The sequence below is a fragment of the Myotis nattereri genome (genome assembly GCF_964212035.1).
Source record: "Myotis nattereri genome assembly, chromosome: 3".
Taxonomy (NCBI): domain Eukaryota; kingdom Metazoa; phylum Chordata; class Mammalia; order Chiroptera; family Vespertilionidae; genus Myotis; species Myotis nattereri.
The window spans coordinates 55,044,921-55,060,818 of NC_138077.1; the positions used below are offsets into that span (position 1 = coordinate 55,044,921).

Sequence of the window (15,898 nt, forward strand, 5' to 3'; positions counted from 1 at the left end):
GTCATAGATGGACATGAAAAGTAAAAAAATCAAGAACTTTGGCAAGCAAAGTATTAGTCCACAGCAGCTTGTAAAGTTTACTTTTTTATATAAAGCTGCTTCAATTTACATTTGTTCTTGTTAAAGGGACAGAAAGAAACTAACATGCCAAATATATTTGAGGAGCTTGTGAGCTATACAGCAAAAATAATTACTTTAAAAGCCTATATTCTATGAAAATGTGCACCATCTATAGTAACTGAGCAAGTGTAAATCATGTGATTATTCAGTCTTCTAGATAAAACATTTAACCCCCAAATCTCACAGTGTATCTCCTAAGTCCTCATCTCCTCTTCAAAGCCTCAAGCTTTAAACTAATGCGCATTTGCTATTTGAAAAAGTCCTTATCTCCATTACTAAAAAATGTTTCTGTAAAGTCCCTTAGAAATTTTTTCAGTACCTTAGTAACAAGATATATCCAATAAAAGACCACAACCTAAGGAAAAAAGTACTGAGGCTAGAGAAAAGTACTGAGGCTAACCCCTGGAAGACCTCTCTACTTTGAAACCTGTAGCTCCAAGAAGACAACTTAAAATTTCTTACTTAAAAAACAACATTTTTATCATGAATAACAATAATTAGATTTCTAGGAAAATGAGACTTAAAAAATGTGTTTTTGTTGATTTTTAGAGAGAGGAAGGGAGAAGCAGAGAGAGTGAGAGACATTGATGTGAGAGAACCATCGATAGGCTGCCTTCCATCCAATTGGGGATCAAACCCGCAACCTATGGGACAATGCTCCAACTACCTAGCCACGCTGGCCAGGATGGAAAATGAGATTTTTAAATTAAGGTTTAGCAAAATAAACTATAATGAATTTTCTTCCAATCATTTATGAATGCCAGAAATCAATTGAAGTTTCACATACAAAAGACATAATTACTGCATAATATGTAGTAAATATTGGCACATATTCTTTCGTTTTTAAAGCATAAAATGTAATCAGCACGTCTGATGTTCTTAAGATACATTTATTTTTTATTTATTTTTATTTATTTTTTATATTTTATTGTTCTTTTACAGAGAGGATGGGAGAGATATAGAGAGTTAGAAACATCGATGAGAGAGAAACATTGATCAGCTGCCTCCTGCACACCCCCCACTGGGGATGTGCCCGCAACCAAGGTACATGCCCTTGACCGGAATCGAACCTGGGACCTTGCAGTCCGCAGGCCAACGCTCTATTCACTGAGCCAAACCGGTCAGGGCTTAAGATACATTTATGACATAACTCAAAGACACCTCTCAATGCCTGATAACTTTTCAGTGGCATGGAAACTGTCCCCAACTTAGGGCTTTCTAGTAGATTTGTAGCAAGCATCAGGTTGCCAGAGGAGAGTATAAAAAAGAACTTGTTTGAGTTTTTGCATCCAGAGATCCTGCTCTTCCTTAGTATCTGCAGACAACCAGTGCTTGGTGACACAGTATGTCCCTGCATTGGTTGATAAGAGTCTCTCCGTCATCTTCTCTTTCTGATCAGACAATAATTAATTCAAAAGTGTTAGGTCTTGCATAGAATTCTCTGTTGCTAGTTCTATTTCTGACAACTTGTATAATTGGCCAGATTTATCCTTCCTATGGGATCCTTTTGTTTCTCATCATCTGGATAAATTCAATCAGAGATACAGTTTCCAGAGAGAATACACCATCTTCAATTCCAGGCACCAAAACCATTAACGTATTCAAATATGGTTAGAAAACCTCTTTCTTCAACACTTAAATTCATTTGACATTTTATTTTTAAACTAGAGGCCCGGTGCACAAAAATTTGTGCACTCGCGGGGGGGTGGGGTGGGGAGTCCCTCAGCCCGGCCTGTGCCCTCTCGCAGTCTGGGACCCCTCAGGGGATGACCACGTGCTGGCTTAGGCCCGCTCCCTGGGGGATTGGGCCTAAGATGGCAATCAGACATCCCTCTCGCAGCCCGGCAGCCCTCGGAGGATGTCCACTTGCCAGCGGGGAGCAGGCCTAAACTGCAGTCGGACATCCTTAGCGCTACTGAGGAGGCAGGAGAGGCTCCCACCACCACCGCTGTACTGGCAGCCATCAGCCTGGCTTGTGGATGAGCAGAGCTCCCCGATGTGAGAGCGACCTGACCACCAGAGGGCAGCTCCTGCATTGAGCATCTGCCCCCTGGTGGTCAGTGTGTGTCATAGTGACCAGTCATTCCCAGTCGTTCTGCTGTTAGGGTCAGTTTGCATATTACCCTTTTATTATATAAGATAGAGGCCTGGTGCATGGGTGGGGACTGGCTGGTTTGCCCTGTAGGGTGTCCCGGATCAGGGTGGGGGTCCCGCTGGGGTGCCTGGCCAGCCTGGGTGAGGGGCTAATGGCTGTTTGCAGGCTGGTCACACCCCCTTCAGGGTGGGGGTCCCCACTGGGGTGCCTGGCCAGCCTGGGTGAGGGGCTGAGGGCCGTTTTCAGGCTGGCCAACCCCCTGGCGACAGAAGCTCCCAGCCTCTCCTTTTTATCTTTTTTATTCTGGGATTTATTTACCTTCTATAATTGAAACTTTGTAGCCTTGAGAGGAGCTCAGAGCCGGCCAGGGTGGGTGGGAGGGAAGCCTCTTGCTCGCTCTAGCTTTGTGGCCACGGCTGGCTGAAAGCAGGTATCTGGGGTTTATTTACCTTCTATAATTGAAACTTTGTTGCTTTGAGTGGATCTCAGTGCCGGACGCAGCAAGCGGGAAGCTTGGCTTCCTCCATCATTGGGGCAACCAAGCCTCCTGCTTGCTCCAGCTCCATGGCTGCCGGCTGCCATCTTGGTTGGGTTAATTTGCATATAGTCGCTCTGATGGGCTGGTGGGCGTGCCTTAAGGCATAGTGAAGGTATGGTCAATTTGCATGTTTGTCTTTTCTTAGTGTAGATAAGACCTTCCAAAGGAGATAAAAAGGGCACCTGTCCAGAGCAAGTTTAGTGTTTCCTACTGAAGATAATGACAGCGCGTAAGATCCCACAAGGATAAAGTTGCTGTTGCGCACAGCACTGAGACCGCCTGGACCAGCCGTGGGCAAACTACGGCCTGCGGGCCGGATCCGGCCCCTTTGAAATGAATAAAACTAAAAAAAAAAAAAAAGACCGTACTCTTTTATGTAATGATGTTTACTTTGAATTTGTATTAGTTCACACAAACACTCCATCCATGCTTTTGTTCCGGCCCTCTGGTTCAGTTTAAGAACCCATTGTGGCCCTCTAGTCAAAAAGTTTGCCCACCCCTGGCCTGGACTCACCATAACTGACGAATAAAGGGTGCTTTTTGTGGTTATGAATGTGAGAAGTCACTTTGGAGCAATAGCCTTGGATTTGTAGCCTTTTTCTCCTTATCAGGTATTGAGGGGTCTTTCTTTGGCACCACGCTATGAACTTCAATATTTATTTCAAAGGCATTGGGCATATCTTCCAGAGTATATGTAGTAGAGAATGTTAGAGATTGCCATTCAGAGAATTTGAAGTACTTGCTAATGGTATGGCTACCATATTTTCAGCTCCTGCTTTCGGTATAATTAGGATATAGTAATTTGCTATATCTGATTTCTGAACTGTGTTGCAGACAAAATTTGCTTTTATTTATTTATTATTTTTTAAAATACATTTTTATTGATTTTAGAGTGGAAGGGAGAGGGAGAGAGAGAAACATCAATGATGAGAGAATCATTGATGGCTGCCTCCTGCAAGTCTACACTGGGGATCGAGGCCCCCCACCCCCAGACATGTGCCTTGACTGGGAATCAAACCAGGACCTCTTGGTTCCCTAGGTTGATGTTCAACCACTGAGCAACACTGGCCAGGCAACAAAATCTACTTTTAGAGGCAAGTGGATTTCTGACAACAATTGGTCCTTTGGATGGGACTTGTTTATTTGGGATATGGGACCAGCCTTATTCTTCCTCTCAGGCCTTTCATTCTTCAGTTTATTCAGCTCATCAGTCAAAAGTGTTCGCTTCTCTCCCTGGCTGGGTGGCACAGTTGGTTGGAGTACTGTCCTGTACACTAAAAAGTTTTTGGTTTGATCCCCGGTCAGGGCACGTACAAGATAACTGATTGATGTTTCTCTCTCACATAGATGTCTCTTCCCCTCCCCCCACCCCCCTTTCGCTCTTTCTGGAATCAATAAACATATCTTCAGGTGAGCATTAAACAAAAATATATATATGTGTGTGTTCTCAGTTGCAATCAGAAGGCTTTCTGCTTCAGCTTCTTCTAGGGACCCCTTTCATGCTCCTCATACACACAGCAGGTCAGAGTCTGGCTGGCTTGATAGATCACTCTGCTGCAGATTGATTTCATTGTTGAGTTCCTGCATTTTCTCTTGGTTATTAACAATGAAAGCCATTCTTTTCTTCAGTATTCTTTCCCCTCTCCAATTCTGAAGTAACATCTTCCTTCCAAACAATTACCTGCTCTCTTGAATGCCAGTCTGTTTCTTTGAGATCCATATGCATCAATGCTGTAATATAAAGAAGATCATGATCTTTAGAACCAAGGCTGTCACCAAGGCTAAGCCTGGGAGACACGGGTTCTTTGTAATTTTCCTGATTTTGGACTTTTATCACAAATGCTACTATTTTCAATTCCAGTGTAGGTGGGGAAACTAAACTCTCTGGATTTACCACACTGTCTGTGCTAACAGAGCAAGCAAAGACTTTGAGGAGCTAGTTAGTGCATCTTCCCAGTCTTCGTTGCTCTCTGCTTCTGCTTGATCCATCTCTTGGCTCTTTGCCACATGTAGTTCACCTACCTCTAGGATACTGATGATGCCATTAATTGCTTTTTTTTTTTTTATGCCTGTGCTTTTATCTATATATATATAAAAGGCTAAGTGACCAGCCCACTGGCCAGTAACTATGATGCACACTGACCACGAGGGGGCAGACGCTAAACACAGGAGCTGCCAAGCAACAGCAACTTTGCAGAGTGCCCTCTTGCACTCCGGGATCCCTTGGGGGATGTTGGACTGCTGCTTTCGGCCCGATCCTCACAGGCCAGGCCGAGGGACCCCACCTGTCAGAAGGACCCCACTCACTGCGCAGATGCCCTTTGAGCCCTGGAACTGCCCCAGGTGTGGCCAGCTGGGGAGTGACTGTGGGAGGTTGGCTTCAAAGTGTGTCCGGCCATCTTGCTCAGTCCTGCCCTGCCTGCCACCTTCTAATTAATTACCTTCCAATGTGCATCGGGCTTCTGATATGTATATAATTGATTTCAGAGAGGAAGGGAGAGGGAGAGATAGATAGAAACGTCACTGATGAGAGAGAATCATTGATTGGCTGCCTCCTGCACGCCCCCTATTGGGGATCGAGTCCTCAACTCAGGTATGTGCCCTGACCGGGAATTGAACCGTGACTTCTTGGTTCATAGGTTGATGCTCAACCATCACCATCGTGGCTGGGCTATCATTAATTACTATTGAACTATGGATATTATCTTCGTTATCCATGCTTATCTCAATTTCATCTGCCACTTCTGTCTGCTGCTAAACCTTTGGGTCTGATGTTACTTTTAAGGACTTTTCCTCTTCTGAAAACAATGTTATTTTCAAAGGGCTAGAGTCATAATTTCACATTCAGTGAAATCTATAGGTTCTGTACTGGGAGGTTTTGCTGGTATCTTATTTTTTGTGACCTTTTCCTTTTCTGTTACTGGAAGTGATGGAGTATTTGAAACAATTTGATATTTTTTATACGTTTTGATATTTCAAAACATTCCTGTTTGGCTTCTAGTTGTTTGCTTCTTGAGTTTTTGCCTTTTTCTGCAATCCATAAATTGCCCTTGTCAAATTGGCCACAAAGCCATGCTAGTTCTTTTTCACATTCCTGCTTGAGCCGTTGTGCTTCATGGGTAGTAGATGAAGATGTGTTTTGCTTTAATATATCATGGATGATCTTTGTATTTGGAGTTGGGGTTCTGTGGGGTATGCTATGGGCTGGACTTTCTTTGCTGTGTTCTTGATGCTGCTCTCCAGGGCGTTCTAAGCAAGCAGGGCTTCTGTGCCTCCTAGGGTTGTAGTGTTTAGATTAAGACTTCAGACACGTTTCTCTGTTTAATTTGTCTTGTCTAGTGGGTTCCTTCAGAGCAGGCCAAGGCAAGATGAAAAACATTTTATGATCCTCTTAGGCCCGCTCCCAGTATTTACCATGGTGGTTTGTTCACTTTAAGCTGAAGTATTGAAAAGGTTCAGATTTGTTATATGGTTAATGCCTAATTTCTCAAATTACTCCTGTTTGAGTAAGGAATTGGGGATGTAATTTATCCTTAGGGTTTATATTTAGAAACTGCATATTAGGAATTTTTTAGGGTTTTATGTGGGATTAACCTTTGGTCTTACATTTCTTACCCATAACATTGGGGAAAAGTAAAGCAAATTACCACACATAATGTTTTGTTTTGTCTTGTGTGAAATATGTGTGAATGGCTAGGTAGTACATATTTCAACCCTGTGATGTTAGTTATAATTATGTTATTAAAAATCTAATGTTTTGTTGTTTAAAAGGAGTTATCTTGACAGAGTAGCATAAAAGTGTGTTGTATGCGTTGAGCATTTATGTATAAAACTATCAATAGAATTGAAAGTGTCTGTATTCTTTCCCCTATATACCACTTGGGGACTTTATCATAAGGAAACAATCTGAAATTTAGAAAAAGCCTTAACTCTCAGATGCTTATTACAAAATTATTTATAATATTGAAAAAATTAAGGATAACTAAATACCCAACAAGGAATGCTTACACAGCCTGTACACGAGGTGGAATTTTATGCAACAGTTTAAAGAGGTGTCTGTTAACCTGCTGGATAAAAAATATTATCATGGGGAAAAATAGTATGGTCATTATACTTATGTAATCATTTTCATACTTCTTTCTGTATATGTTTTAATTATTGTCTATACGTTTCTTATATCAAGAGTGATAAGACTTGGGGATGTTTAAGTTTTCTTTTCCATATTTTCCACGATTATTATACTAAGCATGGTTTATTGTTGTATATATCTTTGGTCATATAATAGCAGTTTCTTTTACATATTTATTCCAGAGAGTAGCAGATCGACTCTATGGTGTATATAAAGTACATGGGAATTACGGGCGAGTTTTTAGGTAAGCATTACATAAACTCTTAAAATAAATAACAATTAACTCTAATTAGGTTTTTGCCTGAAAACTATGATTTTGGGGAAAAATTTTTTTTTAATGTATCTTCATTGATTTCAGAGGGGAAGAAAGAGGGAGAGAGATAGAAACATCAATGATGAGAGAGAACCATCGATCAGCTGCCTCCTGCATGCCCCCTCACTGGGGATCGAGCCAGCAACCCGGGTATGTTCCCTTGACTGGAATCAAACCTGGGACCCTTCAGTCCGCAGTCTGACGCTCTATCCACTGAGCCAAATCGGGTAGGACTAATTTTTGAAAATTGATGAGTCTGGAAAGTAGAAGATTATTTTTTTTAAATGTTGTCCTGTTTTAAATAAAAATAGTGAAGAAGTCTTATATAATGAGCAGAGTAGTGAAACTGCTCTGAAGCAGTGAGTGTTACCTTTTACTTTCTCAGCAGAAGGTCCAAGAAGATTTTATTGGAAATCACTATTTTATAGATTTAGTGATTTTCTCTTTCGTCTCAGACACTTTACAATTTTAAAGACTTTTGCAAGCTATCTTTTTAAAATATTTACTTGCATATTTTGGTTATTTGGTGTAAATTACATTGGCAAAAAACAGGTTAACAGGAGAAAAAAACATTTAATTTCGTGTTTAATGGAAGCCCCAAAGATATGAGACTCAAGGCAAGTTGGGCATTTGAGGCTAATATGCCATCCTAAGCTAAGGAATGGGATTAGGGGTCTGGGAGATTTAAAAGGGTGGATAGTAGTAATGTAATTGGTATAATTCCTTTCAAGGGATTCCAGGAAAATATACAAGCAAATTTCTTCGAGACAGTCCTGTGCACATTTTTAGGTATACACAAAACTCATGTGCCCCACAGCTTAAAAACACCGGATATATTTTGTTTAATTATTCTATGCTTTATTTTTTTTATTCATTGGTCATATGCATGGTGAGTGGAGGTAAAGAGCTCTTTTGAATAAGAAAACCAAAAAAAATAAGTTGCTGGGGTTAGCAGATAGAACACTATTTGGTAGTTGATTCTAATCTCACCTTTGTCTCTGATCAGCTGCTCTACTTTCAGTAAACTAGGTTTACAAACAGCTTGAGTTTAAGTATCTGTTGTTAAACAAAACCTTCACTTGCATTTAGTTGTAAACTTAAGGTGAAAGCAGCATATTTGAGTCACAGAAAATAAATCCAAATACAGATATACTTTTAAAAGCTATCAGAAAAAACCTTGTAAAAAATTCCATTTAATAGTATTCCATATCTAATACACAGTGGTGTTGGTTTTATCTTTTTCTTCCCAGTGAATGGAGTGCCATAGAAAAAGAAATGGGTGATGGACTGCAGAGTGCTGGTCATCATATGGATGTGTAAGTACCTGGATAATATGAGGTAAAACCTAAGGTGAAGTGTTAGTGATTCTTCTGTTTATCAGTTTTGCTGGCATTTACGTTATGCTTTGTTTATACAGATCTGTCTTAAAAGAAGTTTATCTTAGGAGTGCAAGTTTAACTTAACATTGAAAAACCAATCAGTCTAATTCATATATTAGCAGAATAAAAAAGAAAGTCTGTATGTTCATTTCAATACATGTAGGAAAAGCATTTCAACATTCATTCACAGTAAAAATTATACTCAAGCTAGGAATAAAAGGTACTACCTCAGGTCTAAAACCTATAGTTAATATTGTACTTAATAGTGAAATATTGATACTTTCTCCTCAAAGAGAAACAAGGCGAGGTTGTTTGCTGTTGTATTAGAGGTCCTAGCGGTGCCATGAGGCAAGAAAATCAAACTTATACAGTAATAAGTATTAGAAAGGAAGAAGTAAAACCATTTTTATTTGAGTTAACAGGATCTTGGATCTTTTACATAAAAAAAAAGAATTATAAAGAATCAACCAAAAACATTATAAAACTAACAACTGAATTTAACAAGAATGCAAGAGCCCTACCCAGTTTGGCACAATGGATAGAGCGTCGGCCTAGAGACCAAAGGGTCCCAGGTTCGATTCTGGTCAAGGGCATGTACCTTGGTTGCAGGCTCGTCCCTGGCCCAGGCCCTGGTTGGGGGCTTGTGCAGGAAGCAACTAATTGATGTTTCTCTCACATCGATGTTTCCCTCTGTCTTTCCCTGTCTCTTATACTCTTCCTAAAAATCAATGGAAAGCCCTGACTGGTTTGGCTCAGTGGATAGAGCGTCGGCCTGCGGACTGAAGGGTCCCAGGTTCGGTTCTGGGCAGGGGCATGTACCTTGGTTGCGGGCACATCCCCAGTGGGAGGTGTGCAGAAGGCAGCTGATCGATGTTTCTCTCCCATCGAAGTTTCTAACTCTCTATCCCTCTCCCTTCCTCTCTGTAAAAAATCAGTGGAAAAATATCTGCGGGTGAGGATTAACAAAAGACAAAAACAAAAAGAATGCAGGATATATGATCAATATATTAAAAAGTATTGTTTTTATATACTAGCAGCAATTAGAAAACAAAAATATTAAAACAGTGCTTTTTATAATAGCATCAAACCAGAATACTTTAAAAAAAATTTAATGATTTTTTTAGAGAGAGACATTGATTTGTTGTTCCACTTATTTATCCATTTATTGCATACCAGAATACTTAGAGATTAATTTAATGAAAGATATGAAAGACCTCTGCACTGAATACTTTATATATAAACATTGCTGAGAGACATTGAAGAAGACCTAAATAAATAGATAACTCATGTTTATGGATTGGAGAACTCAGTAGTGTTAATATGACCATTCTTTCTGGATTGTAGCCATAATCAAAATTCCAGTGACTTTTTTATAGAAATTGGTAAGCTGATTCTAAGATGTATATGGAAATTCAGGGGATCTAGAGTAGCCAGGATAATCTTGAAAAAACCCCACAAAACCTGGAATATATTACCTGATTTCAAGACTTACTATATAAAGATAGTGAGGTATGGAGATAAACAGATCAATGGAACACAATAGAATTCAGAAATAGACCTATAGTTATATAGTCCTTTTCAAGAAATGATTCTGTGCCGGAAGCCGGTCCAACCTTGCTGCTTGACACAGTCGCTGCAGGAAAGAAACATCTGCACAGCATATGTTTCAAGGAACCTGGCGTATATAGCATACTGTTCTTAATATGTTTGCTCCGCTTAGCGCTGTGTGTTTTAACCAAGGTCACCTCTCCGAGAAAGGTTGTTTCCCCAGGTAGGGATTTTTCCCTGAAGTTAGGGAGGGGATGAAACTCCTTAACTAAGTGCCAGGTGGGTAGTTAATCACTTTAACTACAAACAATCATGCTTAAGCTACATAATCTTTACTCCCTGGAATGGAGATAAGAAACGCCCTAACCTTTGGAATAGAGATTGATAGGATTGGAATCAACTGGTATAAATACAGATGTAACAACACAGAACTTAGAAGACAGAACCTACACACAGAACTTAGAAGACAGAACCTACACAGAACCTACAGATAGAAGAACTTCGCTGGAGAGAACATGGCAAAAGATCCTGGACTGAACCTGACTACAGAAATTGGCAAGAGAACCTGACTAGAACCTGGTGACTGAACTTGGCTGGAGAACCTGGACAGAACCTGGCTGGAGAACCTGGAGAACCTAGCAAGAGAACATGGACACAGAACTTGGCTGGAGATCCAAAGCAGAACCTCTCTGGAGATCCAGACCAGAACTTGGCTGGAGATCCTGGCTAGGCTGCTGATCAACTGAACACTGTCTCCATGTCCTTCCTTCTTCGCCGACTCCGTCTACGCCTTTGGGAACCCCTGGACCTGCTGGGGTTGGACCCCGGCAATTCTGGAAATTTATTGCATATCTACATGAGGGGAAAAAATGAACCTTGAGGCATATCTCATACCTTATATAAAAACTAATTCAGTTTGGGCTATATACATAAGGTAAAAGATAAAATTACGTATTTTAATAGAGAACAGGAAAATATTGTAACCTGTGAGTAAGCAAAGATTTCTTAAAGAGGACATGAAAAGAAAAACATGTTAATGGTAAATTGTTCTTCATCCAAATTAAAAATTTTGCCTATCAAAAGATCCTATGGGGGAGAAGAATGTGGGAGTTACAGTTCAGTGGGTACCATTTTAGTGGGGAAGATGGATGGTGGTGATGGTTGCAACAATGTGAATGTACTTAATGCCATTATACTGTACACTTAAAAATTATTAAAAAGGTAAATTTTTATGTTACATATATTTTATCACATACACAAACAGAAAAGACACCATTAAGATAATGAAGAGGCAAGTCATAGACTTGGAGTAAATATTTCTAACTATGAGTTACAACTCAATAATAAAAATTAAGAGGAGAAAAACTCAATAATAAAAATTAAGAGGAGAAAACAAGATGGCGGCATAGGTAAACACCAGAGATTGCTGTTTAGCACAGCCACTTCAAGAATACAACTAAAAGATGGAACACACATCATCCAGAACCACAGGAAGGCTGGCTGAGTGGAAATTCTACAACTAGAAGGAAAGAGAAAAGCACACTGAGACTCAGAGGAGGTGTGGTGCAGAAGTAAAATACAAAGGTGCAGAGGTGCATGTGGAGAGGGCTGGCGGCTGAGGACACGGTTGTCTTTTTCAATCGGGAGGGAGTCTCAATCTCTGAGCTCCAGGTCCGGGCGAGTCTCTGAGGACCCAGACTCATACGGGGAGAAACTGGACTGTCTGGCATCGGTTGGAACTCGAGGGCAGCTTTCTCTCGGAGGTGCTCGCAGCGATTGTGATTGCCGGGAGCGGGGCCTCTGAGGGCAGGACTGAGAGCAGCCATAACTGCTTGCTCCGCCTGCCCTGTTGATCCCCTGGGACCCCACCCCGCCCAAGCCGTGCACAGAGGCTTTTGCATATGAAAGGCCCGGCCCTTTGCAATCGGAACATTACTTAACAAACTGCAGCTGGCCCAAGGCCCCTAGGCAACTTGCATTGCTTCTCAGCTGACTTCTGCTGGGTAGCCTCAGGCAGAGGCTAGATTAGCACCTCCTTAGAGATCCAGGAGCCAATGTTCCCGGTGGTCAGAGTGGGACCATCCAGATTACAACTCCTCAGATCCATAAGGGACACTCAGGGGGCAGACTCAGTGAGCACCAAAGCCCTGCTGAAGCAAGTCTTTTCCCGGAGGGGTGTCTCTAGCACAGAAATTCTCCGACTGCAGAAACAGCTGATTCTCACAGCCAAATGGCCTGGAGGTCAATCCCTCCCAGTGTTACCTACAACAATCAAGGCTTAACTACAACAAAACTATGCACAAAGCCCACAAGGAGTGCATCAAAAGTGTCTACCTCAGGTAATTGGGGAGGCTGAGCCATTGGGCCCTATAGGACACTTAGCACAGAAAGCCACTCTATCGACACAGGGAAGCAGTCAAAATGCGGAGACAAAGAAACGGGACACAAATGACAGAAATAGAGGAAAGCAAACTACTGGATATAGAGTTCAAAACCACACTTTTAAAGTTTTTCAAGAATTTTTTAGAAACCGCCGACAAATTTAGTGAGACCCTCAAAAAGACGGGTGAGACCGCCGATAAATGTAGTAAGATCCTCAAGAAATCTAGTGAGACCATCGAGGGTATGAAAAAGGACCAACTAGAAATTAAGCATATACTGACTGAAATAAAGGATATTATGCAGAGTTCCAACAGCAGACTAGAGGAGCGCAAGAATCAAATCAAAGATTTGAAATACAAAGAAGCAAAAAACACCCAACTGGAAAAGCAAAATGAAAAAAGAATCCGAAAATACGAAGATAGTGTAAGGAGCCTCTTGGACAGCTTCAAGCCAGAAGAAGAGAGAGAGCAAGATATTGAAAACCTATTTGAATAAATAATGACAGAAAACTTCCCCTACCTGGTCAAAGAAATAGACTTCCAAGTCCAGGAAGCGCAGAGAACCCCAAACAAAAGGAATCCAAAGAGGACCACACCAAGACACATCATAATTAAAATGCCAAGAGCAAAAGACAGAGAGATTCTTAAAAGCAGCAAGAGAAAGACAGTCAATTACCTATAAGGGAGTACCCATACGACTGTCCGCTGATTTCTCAACAGAAACTATGCAGGCCAGAGGGAGTGGCAAGAAATATTCAAAGTGATGAATACCAAGAACCTACAACCAAGATTACTTTATCCAGCAAAGCTATCATTCAGAATTGTAGGTCAGATAAAGAGCTTCACAGATAAGAAAAAGCTAAAGGAGTTCATCACCACCAAACCAGGATTATATGAAATGCTGAAAGGTATCCTTTAAGAAGAGGACGAAGAAGAAAAAGGTAAAGATACAAATTATGAACAACAAATACACATCTATCAACAAGTGAATCTAAAAATCAAGTGAATAAATAATCTGATGAACAGAATAAACTGGTTATTATAATAGAACTAGAGGCCCGGTGCACAAAAATTTGTGCACTCGGGGAGGAGGGGAGGGACCTCAGCCCGGCCTGTGCCCTCTCGCAGTCTGGGACCCCTCGGGATATAACGATCTGCTGGCTTAGGCCTGCTCCTGGGTGGCAGAGGGCAGGCCCAATCTCTAGGTGCAGCCCCTGGTCGGGCTCAGAGCAGGATTGATTGGGGAGTTGGGGCGCCGCCCCGTCATGCACAGAGCAGGGCGGATCGGGAGGTTGTGATACCACCCTCAGTCACACTCAGGGTAGGGCCGATTGGGGGGTTGGGGCACTGCCCCCTGTCACACTCAAGGCAGGGTCAATGGGGAGGTTGCGGCGCTACCCCCTGTCACACACAGAGCAGGGCCGATCAGGGGGTTGGGGAGCCACCCCCTGTCATGCACAGAGCAGTGTCAATCAGGGGGTTGGGGAGCTCCCCCCTGTCACGCACAGAGCAGGGCCCATCGGGGGTTGAGGAGCTCCCCCCTGTCACTCACAGAGTAGGGCCGATAGGGGAGTTGGCGCACCGTCCCCTGTCACACACACAGCAGGGCGGATCAGGGGTTGGGGTGTCGCCCTCTATCACCCACAGAGCAGGGCCGATCAGGGGGTTGGGGCGCCGCCACTCTTACACTCAGGGCAGGGCCGATAAGGAGGTTATGGCTCTACCCCGTCACACAGAGCAGGGCCCGTGGGGTCGTGGGGTTGGGGCTCCGCACCCTGTCACACACAGAGCTGCAGGGTGATCGGGGTTGGGGAGCTCCCCCCTATCAGGCACAGAGCAGGGCCAATCAGGGGGTTGGGGCGCCTTCCCCTGTCACGAACAGAGCAGGGCCGATAGGGAGGTTGTGGCCCCGCCCCCTGTCACACAGAGCCACAGGGCAATCAGGGGTTTTGGGCGCTGCCCCCTGTCACACTGATCCCGGTGCCGGGAGGCCTCTCAGCTCTGCTGATCCTGGTGCTGGGAGGCATATTACCCTTTTATTATATAGAATAGAGGCCTGGTTCATGGGTGGGGGCTAGCTGGTTTGCCCTGAAGGGTGTCCTGAATCAGGGTGGGGGTCCCCACTGGGGTGCCTGGCCAGTCTGGGTGAGGGGCTGAGGGCTGTTTTCAGGCTGGGACTGAAGCTCCCAACTGCTCCTTTTTTTCTTTTCTTTTTTTTATTCTGGGCCAGCTTTACCTCTGAGGCTTGGCTCCAGCTCTGAGGCCTCAGCTCCTGAAAGCAGGTATCTGGTTTGTTTAGGTTCTATAATCGAAACTCTGTATCAACTCCAGCTCTGAGATCCCAGCCGGCTGAAAGTTGGTTTCTGGAGTTTTGTTTAGCTTCTATATTTGTTACAATGTTTCTTAAACTGCAAGCTCAGAGGCCGGCAAGGCAGGTGGGGAACGTTGCAGTCCTCCGTCACTGAAGCAAGCAAGCCTCATGTTCAGTTTAAGCTGCCTGGCTGCCGGCCGCCATCTTGGCTGGCAGTTAATTCGCATATTGCCCTGATTAGCCAATGGGAAGGGTAGCAGTCATATGCCAGTTACCATATTTCTCTTTTATTAGATAGGATCAGGGGCATAGAAAGGGAGTGGACTAACTATTCTTGCGGGGGAAAGGAGTCATGGGGATGCGGAAAGAGACTGGACAAAAATCGTGCACCTATGGATAAGGACAGTGGGGGGGGGGGTGAGGGCAGAGGGTGGGGTGGGAACCGGGTGGAGGGGAGCTATGGGGGGAAAAAGAGAAACAACTGTAATAATCTGAACAGTAAAGATTTAATTATTAAAAAAAAATAAAATAAGCATATGAAAAAATAATAAAAATTAAAACATTAATTTTATCTAAGTATTATTTTTCTTTGGGCTGTATTTATGTTAACTGGCTACTTTTCAACTAGGTTATTAAGAAGTCTTCCTACATTGTTTTGACTTAAAATTTCAGTGTTTGCAGGAATTTAGTTTTTCTTCAATTGATTGTAAAATATAAAATAAAACTGTTAGTACTGATAGCTAAAATCTTTTACCACTTATACTTTTTTACCCAAGAATATGCGTTTATCCCTACACTGTTTCCTATTTTCAAGCCACTAGCCCTGCAGTTCTTTTTTTTTTTTTTTAATATATTTTATTGATTTTTTACAGAGAGGAAGGGAGAGGGATAGAGAGTTAGAAACATTGATGAGAGAGAAACATCAATCAGCTGCCTCCTGCACACCTCCCACTGGGGATGTGCCCGCAACCAAGGTACATGCCCTTGACCAGAATCGAACCTGGGACCTTTCAGTCCACAGGCCGACGCTCTATCCACTGAGCCAAACCGGTTAGGGCCCCTGCAGTTCTTTTTTGTTGTTGTT

General features: G+C 42.6%; 1 protein-coding gene and 1 pseudogene across 4 annotated transcripts in view; one reads left to right on the forward strand and one right to left on the reverse strand.

Moving 5' to 3' along the window:
• SNX4 (sorting nexin 4) overlaps positions 1 to 15,898 on the forward strand; it is an 86,479-nt gene that overhangs the window by 49,020 nt on the left and 21,561 nt on the right. For all 3 annotated transcript variants that reach the window (XR_013995632.1, XM_081085390.1, XM_081085389.1), the window contains 2 exons: positions 7,065 to 7,126; positions 8,446 to 8,511. Coding sequence is in view for 2 of the 3 variants with exons in the window: in XM_081085390.1 (XP_080941516.1) it covers positions 7,065 to 7,126; positions 8,446 to 8,511 (128 nt within the window). In the remaining variant the exon portion in view is untranslated. The remainder of the gene's footprint in view (positions 1 to 7,064; positions 7,127 to 8,445; positions 8,512 to 15,898) is intronic.
• LOC308516872 (anillin-like) lies at positions 2,872 to 6,841 on the reverse strand (annotated as a pseudogene). The gene is made up of 6 exons: positions 6,762 to 6,841; positions 5,412 to 6,028; positions 4,209 to 4,751; positions 3,840 to 3,986; positions 3,258 to 3,598; positions 2,872 to 3,032 (listed from the first exon to the last, which is right to left on the reverse strand). The product of its transcript is annotated as an anillin-like (transcript).